This window comes from Trematomus bernacchii, unplaced genomic scaffold (assembly GCF_902827165.1).
Source record: "Trematomus bernacchii unplaced genomic scaffold, fTreBer1.1, whole genome shotgun sequence".
In the NCBI taxonomy this organism is placed as follows: domain Eukaryota; kingdom Metazoa; phylum Chordata; class Actinopteri; order Perciformes; family Nototheniidae; genus Trematomus; species Trematomus bernacchii.
Window position 1 is genome coordinate 27,596,886 of NW_022987720.1, and position 21,037 is coordinate 27,617,922.

At 41.2% G+C, this 21,037-nt stretch overlaps 1 protein-coding gene across 3 annotated transcripts; it reads right to left on the minus strand.

The window, feature by feature from the left end:
• Nucleotides 1–1,309: 1,309 nt before the first annotated feature.
• On the minus strand, nucleotides 1,310–18,532 carry LOC117492855 (carbohydrate sulfotransferase 12-like). 3 transcript variants are annotated; one of them, XM_034143263.1, is made up of 6 exons: nucleotides 18,449–18,532; nucleotides 12,141–12,251; nucleotides 10,970–11,343; nucleotides 8,147–8,299; nucleotides 7,366–7,545; nucleotides 1,310–5,546 (listed from the first exon to the last, which is right to left on the minus strand). In XM_034143263.1, exons 3-6 carry the CDS (start codon nucleotides 11,336–11,338, stop codon nucleotides 4,998–5,000), a joined length of 1,251 nt encoding a protein of 416 aa, XP_033999154.1. In that variant the 5' UTR covers nucleotides 11,339–11,343; nucleotides 12,141–12,251; nucleotides 18,449–18,532; the 3' UTR covers nucleotides 1,310–4,997. The 3 variants fall into 3 exon arrangements, with proteins under 3 accessions (XP_033999154.1, XP_033999152.1, XP_033999153.1); XM_034143261.1 differs by having other exon boundaries at nucleotides 12,057–12,251; XM_034143262.1 differs by lacking the exon at nucleotides 18,449–18,532 and adding an exon at nucleotides 18,134–18,236 and having other exon boundaries at nucleotides 12,057–12,251.
• Nucleotides 18,533–21,037: the final 2,505 nt, after the last annotated feature.

Consider the following 21,037-nt stretch of genomic DNA (forward strand, 5'->3'; position numbering starts at 1 on the left):
TTACCATGAGGGTCAAAAGTTATTTCTGATAGTTGAGTGGAAATCCTAACCCTAATCAGTTCAGCCTAAATTAAAGGTATATTAAAATGATCCCAGAAACAATATGGAGTGGATAAAAAATACCTTTGCCCACCAATGCAAATACCTGTGGAAACCGGGTGGGTGGGAAACCTGTGAGGCATAAAGGGGCTTGGTCTGTCTGGACCAGCGGTGTCAAACTCAAATACACATTGGGCCAACATTAAAAAATGGGTACTAGTCGAGGGCCGGACTGGTTCAATGTTTATTGCAAAACTTATTGAAATGAACTTATTGCACATATTAAACCTGGAACTAACAAAGCTTAAATTATTGCCTATAAAACAACATTAAACATTAAATAATCAGTTGCATTCATTTCTTATGGCAATGGCTCTATCTGCAGCTTTTCCGGAGCCATTTCTTATGATTACATTTTTCCACAGGCCAACCACAGCTTCAAAAAAACAATTTCCCTCAAAGAAAAAAACAAACATGCCCTGTTGTCGCAAGAAAAAACATGCAGAAGGAAACATCCATTGAAACTCAGTGTGCTGCTCTGTGATGCTAGTTCAAGCCAGATACTTGGCATCTCATCTTGGGTGCAAGGTCATCAATGTTTGGGGTCAGGCTCTGAGCTGAGGAGATCCCTCAGGATTGAGTGAAGGTGGTGCGTGCAATATACCGGCGGACCAGATCTAATAGTAATTAAAAATTATCCTGCGGGCCGAAATTAAATCCACTAACAGCCCCCGGGCCTTGAGTTTGACACATGTGGTCTGGACTGTCTCCAAAAGGGTCTCATAAAAATAAGATAATGATAGTAATTAACACAGTGACCCCTTGAGGATGTCACAGAGAGTTGCTCAGTAATCAAATGTTTCTTCCCCTTTTTTCTCTGTGCTTTCTGTCGTAGCTTATACGTTATCTATCCACTTCTGATGACTGTTTGATGTCTCACACATCATCCACATTATACTGTTATAAATGAAGACGGTATGGTTGTAGTTAGTTGGCAGGTTATTTTTTAGGAATAAATAACCAGAAGATTGCTCCACATTTCCTGTTCACATGTTTCTGGCGTGAACTGGAGCAGTTTTGCTTTCCTGTTGTCCTGATAAGAAATATTCCCCTCCCCCATTTCCACAAGGCTTTCATGAAGGGATTATTCTGCTTCGTAGTGTTGAGACAATATTGTTAAATATTAAAAGGAGGTTTTGTGGCAATATTGTCTCACGTGAATTGTTTAGTTTACTGAGGTAGAATGGATAGTGAAACAAAGAGACGAATACATTTTCCATCATGCCCCACATCCTTTATTTCTCTTACAATGAACAGATGACACGGAGGAAACTGAATGCTTTGCTTTTTCCCAGTAGATGAGAGGAGGAACACTGACTACAAAGACTCTTGTAAAGTATTGATATGAGTTACAAAAACATCATTCACAAAAATAGATTTGAGCTTTTGGACGTGTGATTGCATTTTATGCTGAGAATCTGACATCAGGTGGTAATGTAGGACGAGGTTTGGCCGTTAAGCAGTTCAAAGCAAGAAAGCTGTTGAAGCGTCTGGTCGCTGCGGGCAAAAAAACATACCACCTTTTCAAACTGTAATCTTAATAAAGACTGAATTTCCCTTTTACAGAAGCAGCTTCCATAGGTTTTATTCAGCCAATAAATAAATCCTTTCTATCCCTTACACAGTTATTCAATTTCACGGTGTTTGCACTTTTTAAAGAAAATACAGCCAAGAGCAACGTTTCTGACATTGGACAGTAACAACAACAAAACACAAGAAAGGAACAAAATACAAAAAAATCTGACAATCTAAACACTGGTGAGTTGGGAGTGTGTGTTGAAATAGATAAGCTGTGTGTTCACTTAGACGTACATGGAAAACAACACAAGTGATGATGACAGACTTTTGGGAAAACCAGCCATTTATCCCTTATAATTCCAATTTACCCAGAAAACACTATGAACTGAGACATTGAGGAGTAAAAAATACCCACACCGTACAAAACAAATGAAGCAAAAGACAGTAAGACAACACTGAGTCAAGTGTGTGAACATGTACATGTGCAGATTGATCAAATACAGTACAAAGCACACAGTAATCTTGCGTGTTACATGACACACAAAGCAACACAAGCACACTGTAAAGAGTTCTCACATCATACAAACCCCCATAAAGACGGTAAAGCATTTCAGCTGAAGGGCTCTGCTGCTGTTTTCCTATTCTTTTATTTGAAGCCACAAGATAAACAAGGCCTGACATATCAAATATACCTTGTGGCTTCGTACAGATCTCACTGTATCGTGTTCAAAGTAAAAAGTCCTTCTACAAAAATACTTTTTTTTTTTTTGCTGTGTAAACTTTTGCAACCAAAGGCACTATCTTATCTTCCACCTGTTCTGATATAAAACATGCAGCCATCTGATCCATGCTCGGATCACTATTTAATTGATCTTGACTCTAATACTGGCATTCATCTACAAACAACCCGACTCCTGGATTGATGTTATGGCACAATACTGAAAAACACTGCTTCTTGTCGCCATGTAATGTGCTCTTCTCCTTGCTACACAATACTGCGCCCCATGAAAATGCCTGCCCTCAAAACATACAGTTTAAAAAAAGTTCATATTTGGAGGAGATGGGGGGCAACAATAGCTGCAGTCTCCAGGGTTACCCGATGTAAGTCAGTAACTGCAGTTTGTGCGTTAAAACACAAAGGTCCATAAATGCTAATAGTCATAGCAACACAACAAGCATTAAAACAAAAATATTCCCTTTGGAAATCTTTTCCTTTAAATACACAGAGGCTCACCTGTGTTCATGCAGCTAGGATGATTTTAAAAGAATGTAGAAACTCCAGTTTTGTGCCTCAAAGACAAGCTGAGACACATTAACTGGAGCTGCTGTGCTTCTCTATAAGATAACGCCATGCTGAAACTGGTAAATAAAACAAGCTGCTAAGGAGTTGTCTGAAATGTTTCTATTGATATAATCTAATGCACTTCTCCGCTTCAAACTATTGCACCAGGTCTGAAGAAGCAGTAGGGATTGTTGTTAAGGTAACATATGAGCATCCTCTAAGGGTCTGGTCAGACAGAGAGCTTTTTGCAGGTTTCAAAACACACGGTGCACCTTGTTTTTTTTTTATAAAAGCATACAATTAAAAATGATTGTTGTTGTTGCTACGCCTCCACTGGATCCCCCGCCTTAGCCTTAATTTGTCTCTGAGCCTAGCAAACTCAAAAAATGTTAACCTTTAAAAAAAAAATGTAATTAGTTAGCGAGTTGTTAGCTAGCTACCTTACCTATCCTAATAGACAGGCATAGTATTATATAGATTGCTTCCAGTAAAACCAGTTAAAATTAGTTATCAAGCAAGCATCTTGTGGATTGATTGTATTTAACAATGCTAACGGTTCACTTTTGATAGCTAATGCTAACTGGCTAAGATGTATCGGCTTAACAAATGGGTTGAGTTAGCAAATAGATAGCTAAGTTAGCTGCATTGAGCTAGATAGCTAAATAAAACAAGCTGCAAATAGTTGTCTGAAATATTTCTATTAATATAATGAGCTTCTCCAATCTGAAACGTATATGAATTATCAAGCAAGCAACGCTAACTGGCTAAACAGGTTAACAAATGGGTTGCTAAGCTAACAGTCAGCAAAGTTAGCTTCATTGAGCTAGGTTGCTAACAATGTCACAACCACAGAAGCCCCGCCTCTTAATTCATACGATTAAACAACTCGGTGAACATTTGCAGTGATTTACTGTTCTGAGTTCAAGTTCTTTTTCAACAACAGTCCTGCAAAAAGGCAAGGTGCTTAGAGTGGGAAAAACACGAGGTGCACATCAACACGACTACAAAACACTTCTCAGGCTGCTAAAAAGCGCTCTGTCTGATCCCGTCCTAATCTGTGTTTGAGGTATAAAATATTTCCTCCAGGTTCTCATGTTGATAGTCATTGGTATGCATTTTTTAAAACATACATTAAATCCCTTTCAAGCCTCACATAAGCATTGCACAAAGTGTAATAAATAAGATGACAACTAGTGCAACTAACACTTACAACTAATCTAATAACACCTTGTTTTAACTAACTGCAAACATTTCCCTGTGGCCTGCATCTGGGTTGGTGTCGCACCAAATACAGTCACATCCTGCTACGTATGACATCACAAATTACAGGTGCTGCATGACATCAACGTTTTGAGTTAAGGTCTACACTGAATGTACAACATGTAAAAACACATCCTGTTTTCCACAATCCATATCTGTGTTTCTTAATTGTGTGCTTCTTGTTATCGTTATGATTTAAAAAAGAAAAACAACAATGGATATTAACCTGTCTCCACCTCATTCATGTGCTTCCTTAGAGCACTGAGTGTCCTTGATGATGTGTACTAGGGCTGCACAATTCATCAACATGTAATCAAAATTGCAATTTGGACTAGTCTAATATTCAAATTGCAGGAAGAACAACTTTTGTTAAAGGCCAAATATGTGTTAAATACAATTTTTGCTGAAGTATTGCGAAGCTGCAGAGATATCCGGGCCTACAAAATTGTTTACTACAGAATGACCAATTACTTCTTGTAGATAGCTGTCATTGGTATGTATTTCTAAACACATTTCATGCTTTACATAAGCATCACACTTCGTCATGGACAATATTAAATAATTGATATGACAACTAGCGCATCTAACAAACTAATTTTGAATGGCCTACGTACTTCTTAACTCATCCGCTCACCAATATCGTGAATCAGATTGCAAAAATGTAATATTGGTCAAAATAATAGCAATTCTCTTTTTCTTCTAAGTTGTGCAGCCCTAATGTGTACATTCAGTGTAGGTCATACAAGATTGGAGGACACAAAGCCCAGAACAAGGGGAGGTGTGTCTGTTGTTGGAGTAAAAGTAAGACACATTAAAAAAAGCACGTTCTGTGTGTGTGTCACTCATTGAGGATGGAGTCCGGCTTGTCGTATCCAAAGAGTCTGAAGTCGGGTTCGTACAGCTTGTACAGTTCTTTGCGGGTCTCCAGGGGCACGGTGTTGAACCAATCCGCCTCCGAGGTGCTGGCCGTGAAGTTCCTACTGGATGTGGGGAACTCCACCACGTTGTCCACCTTCAGCTGGCGCAGCAGATGCTCGGCGTCCTCCTCCGCCGTCTCCAGATGGCCCACGAAGTCATACTGGATCTGGCACGGGTGGCAGAGGCGGTACACCTGCCTCCAGTGCTCGTTGAAGGGCATCTCCTTCTCCGTCTGCGGGTCCAGGAGGTACTGCAGGAAGTTGGGGAAGGACGGGTGGATGCCCATGCCGAACGCCTCGTCCGCGGAGGCGGGAGGCGTCGGCTGGTTGGCGTAGCGACGCAGCATGACCTGGGCGAAGCGCCGGTAGAAATTCGCGTTGGGCAGCTCAAATTTGTTCCGGTAGGCGGAGATGAGACGCACAAAGGGGTCACGAACGAAGATGAACTTGGTGTACTTCTTCAGCTTCACCTTCAAAAAGAATAAGAATTGTATTAATGCATTACATATATTCATTTTTATATATTATGTATTTAATTCCACAAGGACCATGCATACAAATACATTAATCTCAGAAAAGAGAAGAGATGAATTATGCCAGATTTGAGCTAATAGCTCATTTCCATCTGCAGTCCTTACACAAACAGAGGGGATTTCATCTTAAAGGGGCCCTATTATGCTTTTTGGAGCTTCTCTTTACTGTAGTGTGCGTTTGAGTGCATGTAAATGGTCTTCAAAGTCTAAAATCCTAAAGTTTCTCTCCAAAAATAATAAATATATAAATACACTTTCTCTAAAAATACAACTGACCACCAAGAATGAATAAAAGCAAGCTGTTGTGATAATATTATGATGTTTGTTTATTTCTTAATTATTTTCTTCTGATTTAATGAGTGTTCGATTATGTTTTACTGTTTTTAACCTGATTGAATTTTGTTGTGTAATTGTGTTAACGTGATAATTTCTTAATATGCAAAAATAAATACATGGTGGAGGCCATTGAAATAAAAACAATCCATTTACAGAAACAATTGTTTACCGTTTGGTGAGAGACCTTTAGTAAATAATGACTTTTCTTTGTTGTAGCCGCAGAAACACAGTGGTTCAGATTGGGTTTCATTTGTTTACTTGACCTCTGCAGTTCCAACAAAGCACTTCTCTTAGAAACACATTGATTATTCTGCTGGCACATTAATACTACTTAAGTGGGAGCCGACAACAGCCTTTACCGCAGGTCTCCCTTGAAATAGAGATCGTTGATCTCAATGGGATTTTTTAACCTGGTTAAATAAAGGCTACAAACAAACAAGCCTCTGCTTATGCAAATAGGACCAGAGAAGCACCGGCACATTTAAGCTGCAGCCACACGAGGACGATAACGGTCGTATCCGCTACAGTTCTCTATCAGATAGACGGCTTGGCCACCCGAGGCCGACAGGGAAACGCAGATAACGATAACGGGTCCCAAGGTGGGTAGATCTGCGGACTAAACGCTCTGGGGGGGCAAACGGCTCCGTGTCTACGCCCTATAACGATCATTTCCTGATAACGATGACGCAATAGCCCCAGTGTTTCGAGCCAGGTCCCGGTATCTCGCAGGACAGTGCACCCAGCAGGAGCTTCCAGCTAGATTTGATCGATATGGACATAAACGCGATTGAAGTCTAATCGGACAGGAGAGGAGACACGCAGCTCTGCATGATAACCTGCAGCTCCGCCCGCTGTGATGGAGCGATGAGCGGAACAAAACACACACTTCAAGTTAGATCATCACCCTTAGCTATTTTAATTACCTCTCAAACTACCTAAACTAGTTATAAATATGTTTATTTTTACTGTCGGGTCACTCATTACTGGATCAGCCAGCTGCATGAGACCACGGATACTGACGGGCTGTCAGGAGAGGGGGAGGAAAAGAGAGGCTCCGTCCTCCGTGTATTATTCTTATATTATTATATAGAGTCGTTATTCATTTGTTTTAAAGCTCAATAAATAACAAAGAAGATCTTTGACCGGCACTTTTCTAATTTTGTCCGGAAGATTTAAACTTTAACGGACATGTTGACCGGCGAAACCCCACCTCTGCTGCTAAATCCAGCGCGGAGAATAAACAGGGGCAAATGATTCCCTAACAATTAATATATTTTAACTTTTTTTATTTATTTTTATACTTTTACAACTTTTTTGAAATTACGTAAAAATGAAATAAAAAACGCTACTCTAAAAATAAAACTGATCACCCAGAATGAATGAAAGCTGGCATGATATCAGGTGTATTATTTGTACAGACCTTCATGAGGTGCTTAGCGAACTTGCCGTAGCGTTTCCAGAACTTGCTGAAGGTGAAGTGCATGCTGCTGTTGTGCACCAGGTCTTTTGGGATGGAGAGCGGGTCTCTCTGAGGAACGCCGTCCCGCAGCAGACTCTCACTCAGGACGATCATGATGCGCTTCCAGTTACTGCACGCCACCTGAGAGAGGAACGGGGAACATCTGACGTAAATACTCAGTTAGTAGAGGGGAGTGGGCGGAAAGTGGGAAGAAATAGGTGGTATTATGTCAGTTTTTCGGTAACCCTAACCCTAACTGGGAACCGTGTCCGGAAAGTGTTTTAGGGCGTGTAACATTTGAAGAAATTCCAGTTAAAAATTCCCTACATTTATTATAAAAAAAGGTAAACTAAATTATTGAAATCAAAAGAAAGTCCCATTAATAGACTTGTGCATAACGCAACAAAAAACATGAATAGACATTCCCTCAGCTTTAGGCTTACATATATTCTCATATAAAATAGAAATTAATAAAAACTGAATAAACAAGGAAACACTGATTATTGCAAATAAAAAAACAAACAGTAAATATACACATATTAACAATAGAAAGATAGAGACTATCGATAGAGAACACAATACAAAAATAAATGAGAAAACACCATAATAGACAAACCTACTACTATTAAATACAGTACAAACGTAAGAAATATCAATGATAAAGTGTGCAAAGTAGTTTTAAATATACTTTTTGTGTGTTGTATAAATTAAATGTTTGCAAAGCACACAGGCATTTGCGCACCTTGGGAACGTAGCAGTAGATGATGCCATGCCGGTCGTCCACGATGAGGTGATCCAGCTCCTTGTTGGGAATGTCGTCAAAGGAGCGGTTTTTGCCAGGAAAAACAACGCTGTCGTTGGCGCACATCTCCTGAAGTAATCTCCGCCGCTGCTCCTGGGGTTGGTGAGGCACAGAAAGGTTTTATTATTAGTGGTAAGTATTCATTCCTCCTGCTGCCGCTTTTTTTCATGGGCATAATTTTGACTGGAGATGGAATTAATGATGGCTCTGTTGCTATTTAAGTATGCCAGTGAGCGAGCTGCAGGCTGACTTACCTGCATACTTAAATACTATTTATGAATACTGAAATATTATCTATTAATGATTGTACATCACTGGCATATGAATTTCATTTTAAACCTTCCCTGCAGTGTGAACAATTCATATGCATCCAATAAACCCAGCCAACTTTAATAATTAAACATTTACTACTACGGTACTGTTGGAGCTATTCATTGTTTTGTATTTATTTAATCAATTTAATATTACATTTTTACTTGACAACATTATATTTCGCATATAGTAATTTAATAATTATTCAGTATCTTATTTTAGTTAACTGTATTAGGTTTTTTTAAAACATTGCCCGCCTCCGCCCCTCACTCTCCTTCCCGGCTGCTGAAACCCTCATCCACGCATTCATCACTTCAAGACTGGCCTACTGCAACAGCATCCTGTATGGTTCATTATCCAACATTCTAAATAAACTGCAATATATCCAGAACTGCGCTGCCCGCCTCCTCACCCACACCCGCTCCAGAGACCACATCACCCCCGTCCTTCAAAACCTGCACTGGCTCCCTGTCCGTCAACGAATACACTTCAAAATCCTTCTGCTAACACACAAAGTTCTCAATAACCAGGGCCCCCCCCCCCTACCTCACCGATCTGATCCACCACCACACCCCCCCCCCCCTCCTCACCGACCTGATCCACCACCACACCCACCCCTACCTCACCGACCTGATCCACCACCACACCCCCCCCCTACCTCACCGACCTGATCCACCACCACACCCCCCCACCTCACCGACCTGATCCACCACCACCCCCCCCCCCCCCCCCCCACCCCCCCTTCACCGACCTGATCCACCACCACACCCCCCCACCTCCTTACCGATCTGATCCACCACCACACCCCCACCCCTACCTCACCGATCTGATCCACCACCACACCCCCCTACCTCACCGACTGATCCACCACCACACCCCCCTACCTCACCGACTGATCCACCACCACACCCCCCCCCCCCCCTACCGATCTGATCCACCACCACACCCACCCCTACCTCACCGACCTGATCCACCACCACACCCCCCCCTACCTCACCGATCTGATCCACCACCACACCCCCCCCCCACCCCTCACCGACTGATCCACCCCACACCCCCCCCCCTACCTCACCGACTGATCCACCACCACACCCCCCCCCTACCTCACCGACCTGATCCACCACCACCCCCCCCCCTACCTCACACCTGATCCACCACCACCCCCCCCCCCTACCTCACCGACCTGATCCACCACCACCCCCCCCCACCACACCCCCTACCGACCAGCCTCACAGACCAGATCCAAATAAACTGGATAGACAAAATTCTTGACCGGGACATTGGACTTAATAATAATAATATTACATTTTATTTATAGAACACTTTTTAATGGTACACAAAGACACTTTACAGGGTTAAATATCCTGTGTATCCTTCATCCTGTGTAACAATTGCCTCTGGGAACAATTGGTTTTTAGTTTGTTACGTTATTTCAGGAATCGTGAAGTCAAATGTAATACCTTTTAAGACCTTTTTTAAGACCCTTTCCATACATTTTAAGACCTCATCGCCACTTTGAGTTTTAACCGGTTACATTGGCGACACAACTTTACCTCACATTTACTATATACAGTATTGATTGTCCTTCCTTCCAACCATTTGGACGCAAACTTGCATTTCCCCATAACGATGTTGTTTAACAACCGGCGTAAACTGACCTTCGCGCGCTATCAAGCAGTGAGCGTGCGATGTCCTGTTCAGATGACGTCAAATCCAACGCAATGATTACATTCAGGCACACTTTAGAATACAACCTCTTTGGACAATTTATATACTTATTGAAAACAAGCTACAAAATGTAATACCTTGGAAAATGCCGTTTAATACTTTTTTATAGCCTTAATTTTCGCTAAATTGATTTATCAACTTTTAATACTTTTTAAGACACCGCGGACACCCTGCAGAGGACACTTTGACTGCAGCTGGTGGGAGGAGGAGGGATCGAACTGCTGACCCCCTTATTTGCAGACAGTGCACCAAACCTCCGAGGTACAGCCACCCCGTTTAATAATCCATGAATCCAGTCACACCTGAAAGGCCAACACTCTTGAAACAACCACACTTTACTTGCACTTGGACTACTGTTTCTGTTTTTTTTGTTTTCTTTGTACTGTTTCTGTTTCTGATTCTATGAAAAGCGTATTTGAGCACCAGGAAAAGCGTTATTAAAAATTATATGTATTATTATTATTATTATTATTATAAGTCAACTTTATTGTCAATCTTTCCGTTTGTGTGTACAGACAGAGAGATCAAAATACCGTTTCCCACAATCCCGAATACAAAAATATATACAAATATGTATAAAATATGTATATCCTATATATACACAACCAACAGACACATTTACACATATGCACACATTAAGAAAAAAGCAGAACAATCAATATATACAAAATAACAGTCACTTCAATATCTTTGGGATATATAATGATAAATTCAGATATCCACCTGTCTCTCTCGGAGCTCGGCTGCCACAGGACTCAGGTGGATCTTCCACTCCCTCCGTGGAATGTACCGCTCCTCGGCCTTCTCTGATTGGTTACCGGAGTCGGCGGGGGCGGGATCAGTGGGTTCTCCGGTGCCCGGCTCCAGGAACTGGTTGACGAAGGCGTCGATGTCGGACAGGAAAGATGGCGTCCGCGAGGTGTGAGGCTGCTGGCGGGGGGAGGGGGGGGGGGGGATCCTGGGGCCCGGGGACACGGGGGTGTGCAGGTACAGGTGAGAGGCCCCCACATCGTCCCAGTAAATGATGATGAGGAGGATCATGAAAACCGAGCCCAGGACCACGAAGATGCGGAACATCCTGGAAGTTCCCATGGCGACTGTTGAATATATATTGAAGTTTTCAAATATATACATGTAAAAGTTGTAATAAATATGCAGTGGTGTTTAGTGTTAAATATTTCTTTATAAATCATTTAGTATAATCACACAAATTCTGTGTTTTGTATTTAATAATTCTGTATTCTTTATTTATTAATTGTTCAATACCTAGGTCTAGAATCAGTGGGCGGAACCTCCAGAATGTATTCACTGTATTTAGGAGACTATTTTTGTGGGGATTTCCTCCTTCTTATTGTGTCCCTCACGTTTCCCCTTCCCTTTTTGTAAATGTTCCACGTGAGAGGAGTCAGTGTGAGGGATAACTCATTTAATACTGATTTGTTGTAAATTGTCAGACAATAAACGGAGATCGCCTCGACTGTATGCTGGCTCTGGTCTCATCCATGAACAACACAAACACAACGCAGACACCGCTTACACACACACATACAACGGTCAGTCTAGGTGGCAGATACAGTGTACAATCAAATGAATAGGCATGTAAATAAACACAGGTCAGTATACAGATGATACATGGATAACAAAGTACATCAATCTTCAAGAAATCTTCAAGAATATGACGTGGGCTACTACACTTTATAATCTCCCATGGCGACTGTTACTGGCTACAGGATAACCATAGCAACTGGTTAGACTTCACAGGGGGAGCCTCTCTACAGCATGGCGGCGGCGGCGGATTGGAGTAAGTTACCTGGGTCTTTTATTCATGCGGTCACCGGGGCAACAGATTGTTACAGGGTCACCATAGCAACAGAGTCCAGTAGCTCTCTCTCACCATGGCAATAGATATAAAGATGGAGTCTGTGGCTGGTTTGTTATCATCATGCTGCTGCTGCACTGCAGGAAACTGGACATCCATGGGTCGACTCTCACCTCTGCTCCATGCCTGCAGGAAGACAGAAAGGAGTTATTTATTCCATCTTTATTTATAGATAACATACAATGCTCATTTTCAGGTTCATATTTTTTGTATTTTGTGTACTGTGACATGTCTCCATGCTTTCATGTTCAAAAAGCTCTTCATTTTTCTCATACTGCCTGTGCTGCAGCACCTCTTTTCACCCTCTGTCTGAAACCAGAGCCCAGTCTGCTCTGATTGGTTAGCTAGCCTGCTCTGTTGTGAGTAAAATGGAGGCGTTTCAGGCTGGGATTTGAGCCCATTTACATGCACAGAATCCTATACAACACACTACTAACTCACAGTCCCCATAACATCCAACCACCTAGCACAATTTGTTCTTCAATCCAAGCAAAGATTTTAACATTTGGCATCAATTAACCGGTAAAACTTAATGAGTAAAAAAATGTAAACAGACAGCTTCAGTTTCAGTAATTACCGAGAACAAATCAATAGTGTTTTGGAGAGCAGACAAAACAAGATTTCAAAAGCATGCAGATTATCATGCAGAAACAACAACAAAGGAAAGGCTGATATCAGAGTGAGGTTGCTCTTGCTCTCTGTTAATAAAAACATCTTGAAAACTGGAGCAATACGTGGGCAGGGCTGACATTTTATTGGCTTCAAATATTTTTACTGAACCTCCTTCACCTCTCTGAGTCGACTCTACTCCCACTCTCAGCAGTAAAATCACAAGTGCTTGTCAAAAGTTTGCATTCCAGGGGGCTCTGCATACCAAAAAGTAATAACTGCTGCACTGCACAAGTATCCCGCTGTATCCATACCAGGCTTCCTATGGATTACTGTACAGCATCGGCACACTAAAATACTCGAGCTGAGGTAATAAAGGCCCCACTTTATACACCTAAAGATAGGCTCTGCATGTACGAAACACACTGAAGCTTACTGTGTTCATGCATTGCTGAAAATTGCCTTATTTGTTTATAGAGGTGCAGATAAATGGCCAGTTCTACCTGTGGCTTATCTCAAACCCCAATCCATGTTTCCTAATTCCCACTTCATCTCCAGTTTTCTCCTTTCTGAGCAGTGTGAAAGTCACAGGGCGTCGCTTTTCCATTCTGGCACTTTTTCTAAATTCTGAGCCTCCGTGCAACAGTCCTCATATTATTTCCTCTTTCCTGGAGCTGAGAGGAGACCATTGACATGGAAAATCATCATACCCCTCTCCAGAGGCGGCAGACTACGCTCCTCTTCCTCTCTGCACACCAATGAGCTCGATGCTGTGACATAACGAACATTAAATCAGGCGTTTTAAGGGGTAGAAATGTTCTGTACGTTGAAAGTGAAGTACTAGTTGTGTACAATTGAGATGAACTAGTACTTTAATTGAGTAGTTTCACTGCATACTAGTATGTGCATGAACTTACAATTCAGAGGAAACACTGCAGATCTTTCAATCAATATTATTTTGAGATTTACTTTCAAAAATCATTATTTTTTTTATCAAAAATAGCAATAAAAATGCCTGTTGCAAGTTGATGCTTTCAGATGCTTTTTTTCCAGCCAACAGACCAAAATTCCATATATTTCATTCAGTTTATAGTAGGGGTGTAACGGTTCACAGAATTCACGGTTCGGTATGTACCTCGGTTTGGGGGTCACGGTTCGGTACGGATTTGGTACAACAAGAAAAAGCAAAAAAAAAGTCCCAAATGCATAATTCCAGGTTTGTTTTTTATTTATTTTGAACAGTAGTGCAAGTTTCAGTTTAAAAATAAGGAACTCTAACATTTTATGACACAGTTCAAAACAAACCACAAACAGTAGGCTACCACACACTCAGATGGCCATATTATCTATAATGGCTGATGTCAAACAAAAAGGTTCAATAAGCTGTAAAACTAAAAAGAATGTCTTGAAAATATTATGCTGCGTTCACACCGGACGCGATGCGAATATTCGCTTCGCTCTAATCGCTTCGCTCTAATCGCTGGAGTTTCACCGCGGCTGCCAGCTGTGTTTACTCGCATCATTCAAACAAGACGCGCTGGCTCGGGAGCTACAACTACAACAAATGAATATATTTTACCGTGATTAAATTGTAATACACGTTTCTAAATGATGCCGAAGTAACAACATACTGATACCGGTTAGTAACAACCATGAATTAATGCTTGACAAGTCTGCAGACAAGACGGCAGGTGAAAAATCTTTTAAAATGCTTGTTTTCTGAATGAAGATCGGGTCGACCAGGCTAAGCTAACGTTGTATATGCTCATTCCACACTCATAACAACGACTTACAGACATAAATAAGCAGCGACTGTATTCACCATGACACAGACAGTCTGTGGTTTGTACTTGTTTAACTTTTGTCCAGTTTCTGAACAGATATGAGGAGCTGTGAGCTCTGTGTGCTAACTGCTAACAGCTAACGGCTGATGTTGTGTGGTTGAACGTCAGTGACGGCAGTCTGAGATCCTCACCGCTGATTGGCTTCCGCGAGAACGCGTCACGTGAATTTGACGCTCGAGTTGAAAAAATTGAACTCTCGCGTTTAACGCGGCACCGTTCAATCGCCTCAATCGGGTGATTCGCGCCGCGTCCACCGCTTCATGCGCACCGTCGGAGCGAATTCGCGTCTGTCCGCATCTCTGCATTGACTTTACATGTAATCGCGCCGCCCCCAAACATCGCATCGCGTCCGGTGTGAACGCAGCATTAGGGCTGTAGCCGAATATCCGAATATTCGTTCGTTGGAGTACTATTCGGGTTTCAATTTCGTTATTCGGATATTCGTTTTGTTTTATTTCTCGTTTTTTGAATTGATTGAAAACTCCTATATCAACGTAAGAGCTTGTGCCTCTTCGGGGGGTGCTAACACTTAACCATAAACGTTATTGTTTACTTTCTCCGTCTTTATATGTAGATATTACTTTTTCTCCGTTAATCTCCGTCACGTTGTTTCCATAGCAACAACAACTTCCTGTCAACAGCGCTAACAAACACAATGCAATATCCTTTTCAATTTCAAAGAACACAAATTGGGTTATATACACATTAACAAATAACTATAAAACAACACTACTGAAGAATAACAAAATGAATGCCGTGAATAAACCGAAATACACGTGTTGATCATTCCATATTATGTTTTTTCATAGTTTTGATGTCTTCGGTATTAATCTACAATGTAAAAAATAATCTAAATAAATAAAAACATTCGAATGAGAAGGTGTGTCCAAACTTTTGACTGGTACTGTATGCAGTGGCGGCCGGCCCATAGGGGCGCTAGGGGTGCCGCCCCCCCTCTTCCCACATTAAAAATAAAAAAAATAAAAATATATATATTTAAAAAATATATTTTTTATTTTTATTTTTATTTTTAATAAACAAGGTAAATATTATATAATTGGTATCAGTAAAATGTATAATCTACAATAAAATCTCGTTTACAATTGTGTTACGATGTCTAAAGTCACATGTTTCCTGCCTGGCCTTGCCCGTGTATCATTACTCCCTCTCGTCTGGGCGCTATGCACAGCGCCCAGACGAGAGTGCAGCAAGTGCAGCAGAAGCCAACTGTTGCTATCTTTAAACCGCCGAAACATAATTTCAGCCAATCAGCGTCGTCAAATCTGATGGTCACAGGGCTCCTACGTGAGCGCCCGGTGCAGTCTGTGAGTTGTTTGGACTCGTATCCAAGGAGACAAAACAGGAAGCTGTCATACACTCTGGAAGCTACCATTAGCAGCTAATGAAAACTCAGTTTTTGACATAAAAATTGAATTATGGATCATCAATCATTTTTCAAAGTGACAGACACATTGGATTAACCTTCAGCTGCGTTTTTCTTGTTTTTGATCAGAATTATTATTCTGCAAAAGGTGAGCATATCTCCGTGTTTTGCTACCTAAAGCTACGTTGTGTGATGTCTGTATTTGCTTCCCCTGTCGCGAGTTCTGATCGCTCAGTGATGATACTTATATTTCTAGAATCTGTGGAATCTCAGCTTGTTAGCACAGTTTATGCTGTAGAAACTATGTCCAGGACAAGGTGTTTGGAAGTTTTGGAAGATTCATAGCTAACCACACTCAAGTTATGGAGGTATTGATCAGTCTTCTCATATTTTTAAGCCTCAAATTGTCCTTCCCCCCCCCCTCTAACATCACCAGAAGTCATAATTTAGGGGGTCTTTTCTCAAAAAAATGCCCCCTAGTATTGTTTGATCACCATTTCCACAGCCCCACCTAAAATATTTTCCACCAGCCGCCACTGACTGTATGTGATCAAAGGTTTTCAAATGCTGCAGCAACTATCATGGGGGGGCAGTGTGTGTGTGTGTGTGTGTGTGTGTGTGTGTGTGTGCGTGTGTGTGTGTGTGGAGGGGGGGGGTGACGTGAGAAACAGTGTTAGAGACAGCGTGTGTGAGAAGTGTTTACATGTCCTGTCAGGTAGTCCTGGCGGTGTGTGTGAGAGTGAACGTGTGTGTGTATTCCTGCTTTTTTTACTTCTTGCACCATAATTCTTTCTCAATGTTCTTCCAATGAAACTGTCACCCTGTCAGGGGGTGTGACTTCCACAGAACTGAGAAAAACAATCACACCCATACACACACATGATGCGTGGACTCATTTGGCTTTGGTGATTGTTTTTCCTTGAAATATGACTCCTCCCAGGTAATGATTGCACAATGACCCACAGCATCTGTGTTCTCTAGTCTACTATTGCATAAGGGCGCAGCATAGCCGTTGAAAAACATATGCCAAAAGCTTCTGTTATTTATTTTGGTCTCTCGGCTTTCATGTCTATTGGCTTCTTAAAAACAGAGGGGATAAGCTGTTGAACTGCTGTTGTCTTTTGCCGGGCTCCGGTGATTGCCAAATCTGGGTGATGCCTTCTGATATGATTTAGCATGTTTGGCTTGTGTTACCATTAGCATACCGCACCGCTGTCGAACAACGCCGGTGTTGTGTCAAATTATGCAACTTTTCTTCTTCTTGTATTTTATTCGTTTTGTTGTGTTTTCTTCTTCTTCTTCATTTGTTGTTTAAGGGCAGCTGGCAAACAGCTTTTAGGCGCAATACCGCCCCTTGGATTATATATAGTGTAATGGATACTGCCCTAAGTGACAGACTTTTTTTCCCACTCGTAAAAAAAAAAGGCGTATTCGTGGTGTGACTGCATGCACCGAACCGTGACGTCCGAACCATGACGGTACGGGACGAATACCGTTACACCCCTAGTTTATAGTGATAAGAAATTTGAAAAAGCTGTAATACTTATATTGTAGAAGTAAAAAATGCTACACCTCGACCAACCATTGGAAATGTACTGACATATGAATGAGTTGATTATAAGTAACCATGATCAATATCAAGGGATATTAGACTAGATTAGATTTACTAATCCCAAATTGAAAAAACTGTGTTTTGACTGCAGCATGTTAGCATGCTATTGAACATGAGTTAAAAATAGAATAAAAAACAACCAAACAAATCAACAGTATAAAGATATCTCTATAGTAGCTATAGAATACAATATGTTGAATCTGACACTATATTAGACCAACCTACTGCTAAAAATATGAACATAGGAGGACACTATATACAATATACAATGTGGAAAGCAGTTGCCGTTTTTTTAATTCAATTGTAAATGGAAAATAAACCTTTAAACCATTTTTTCCGTGTTTCCATAATTTTTTCGGTATGTTTCCTACACTCGCAGTGCCAACACCATGTCAACAAGTCTCAAATATAATTCAAAGTCTTGTTGCAGGCTATTAATAATCTGTTTTCCCCTTGGTTATTTCCCTCATAACTCGTCCATGCTTGTTCTGTTCATCTCCACCTCAACATACAGGAGGAAAAGCGGTAAAAAAGCAGCCGAGCAGCAGGCTGTGCTCACCGGACAGAACAGATAAATCTCCCCGGCAGGTCCGCAGCAGACCCGGACACAATGTCGGCTTTGACGGGCAGCAGCACCGCGGGAACGGGCTGTTCGACGCTCTCTGCATGTGGAGCTTTTTAGTCACATTTACGTGGAGATAATACAGAGCATCCAAGAAAACAACGAGATTCCTGACGTGCAGCCGTGGGTTTAATGTAGCCGTGTATCAAAGTAGTGCACAGTCAAAGAGCACGTGCAAAACAACTAAAATAGGCAACATGTTAAATTACTTTTCATATTTCTTGTTAGTATTTAAGTTAAAAACCTCCTCACCTCTTTTTGTGTGAGCACCCAGCGCCGCGTCAGCTGCCTGTGATGCGAGACGAGTGCCCGTTTTTTCCAGGGAGATGGAGCGGGATCAAGTAGAGTATCGCGAGAGTTGGTACTTAATGTTTCTGCAGAGTGAGCTCATGAGGGGGAAAAAAATCCCTTTTCTGGGTCAGCTCCAACAGAGCATGTCTCAGAGTCAGAGATGATTTATGTAGACAGTCTCCCAACCCCTCCCTCCTCCTCCCTTTCTCCCCCTGTCTTCCAATATGAGCAACGTGCTGAAAATAACCTGCTGTACCTGCAAAAACAAATGTCATCTTCACTGAGAAAAAATCAGACTAAGGAATTATAATTAGGAAATGTTGCTGTGGGGGATCTGCGTCTATTTCTGTGGCCTCAGGCTGAGCAGGCGGTTACAATCCTGTTATTTGTGAACTCTTTTCATCCTGTGACATCAAACACAGCAAGGAGCCCCTACAGAGCAGCTGATTCATTTTGCACCCACCACACACACACACACACACACACACACACACACACACACACACACACACACACACACACACACACACACACACACACACACACACACATACACACACACACACACACACACACACACACACACACACACACACACACAGAGAGATCATCATAATCTGCATCCAATCAGCGTCACAATTGCACCCCTCTCCTTATTTGCCTAATATAACTCTGTACCCTGGCATCAATTATACTCTGAACACACACACACACACACACACACACACACACACGCACACACACACACACACACACACACACACACACACACACACACACACACACACACACACACACACACGCACACACACACAGCATGAACACAGCATGAGCACATCAGATAAGAAAGCAATCTTAACAGAAGGAAGAGAAGGTGCCATCAAGATAATTTTTTCACAGCATAATTTACAAAAGATAACGGACATATTTATCATGTTTATAATCATATTACATTTTTACTTTTATATATTTTATTATTTGACGATAATGACTATGACATTGTACCATACAAAAGTGTGAAAGTATATTCAAAGGAGTATACATATTAGCCCTTGTGTCTATATTGACTAAAGTAAGGCTTATACAGTGTTTCTGATACGCAGTGTGTTGCAGTTATGAGTGTTCACATCGCTGTATGCATGTATTTCCTCACAGATGCAGAGATTATCTACCACAAACAGGTTATTCTTAATCCCCCGCTGGCCAGCCCGTTTCACTCAATTTGAACCATCTGGTGGTTATGGCTTTGAAAAAACATCTTTCTAAAAATAGATTTATAAGCTGCAGGAATCAACAAAGTGACTATAGCCATACGGTTCAGTGAGTTATGGATGATACTGCTGGATAAACCCAGAAATCGCGAGTCTTTGTTTCAGATATAAAGGAGTTTTGAATAAACTGATTACATTTCACAGCTGAGTTTAAAAAGTCAATACACTTTCAGTATTTGAGTTGACTTATAGCTTATTTAAAACATAAAATAACACGTTTTTTGGATGAAATACAGTATTTACAATCAATAGGATCAATGCAAAAAGTAAAGAGTAGTCTTTAGAGCACATGTGTCAAACTCAAGGCCCGGGGGCCAAATCAGGCCCTTGGTGGATTTAATTTCGGCCCGCAGGATCATTTGTAATTACTATTAGATCTGGCCCGCCGGTATATTGCACGCACACCTTCACTCAATCCTGAGGGTTTCCTCAGCTCAGAGCCTGAGCCCAAACATTGATGAACTTGCACCCAAGATGAGATGCCAAGTATCTGGCTTGAACTAGCATCACAGAGCAGCACACTGAGTTTACATGGATGTTTCCTTCTGCACTTTGTTTCTTGAGACAACAGGGCATGTTTGGTTTTTTCTTTGAGGGGAATAGTTTTGTTGAAGCTGTTGTTGGCCTGTGGAAAAATGTAATCATAAGAAATGACTCTGGAAAAGCTGCAGATAGAGCCATAAGAAATGAATGCAACTGATTATTTAATGTTTAATGTTGTTTTTATAGGCAATCATTTCAGCTTTGTTAGTTCCAGGTTTAATATGTGCAATAAGTTCATTTCAATAAGTTTAGCAATAAACATTGAACCAGTCCGGCCCTCGACTATAGTACCCATTTTTTAATTTTGGCCCACTGTGTATTTGAGTTTGACACCCCTGCTTTAGATAAAGGGGTAATTCATGATTTTATAAAACTAATGTATAAAGATCATGATCCTTAATATGCAAAACATGTTCAACAAACTTTTATCCAATGTGTTATTCTTTATTTTGAATCTTGTGTTGGTCAATTTGGTGCCCCTAAATATAATGTGTTTATTTTAAATAAGTTGCAAGGTGTCAAGATGACTTCTATTCATGCCAACCCCTAATCCCTCCTTAACATTATTATATAGTAGCATCTTACTGTTTGTTGTTGTTTGTTGTTGTTAAGATAAAGGGGTGAATCTTCTCTCTATGTAGAGAAAACGGCATTTAAAAAATATCTGCTTGCCTTGCATCTCTTGGCTTTTTTTTTAAACAAAATTAAAGCTCAGACATTATTAATAAACCTGTGA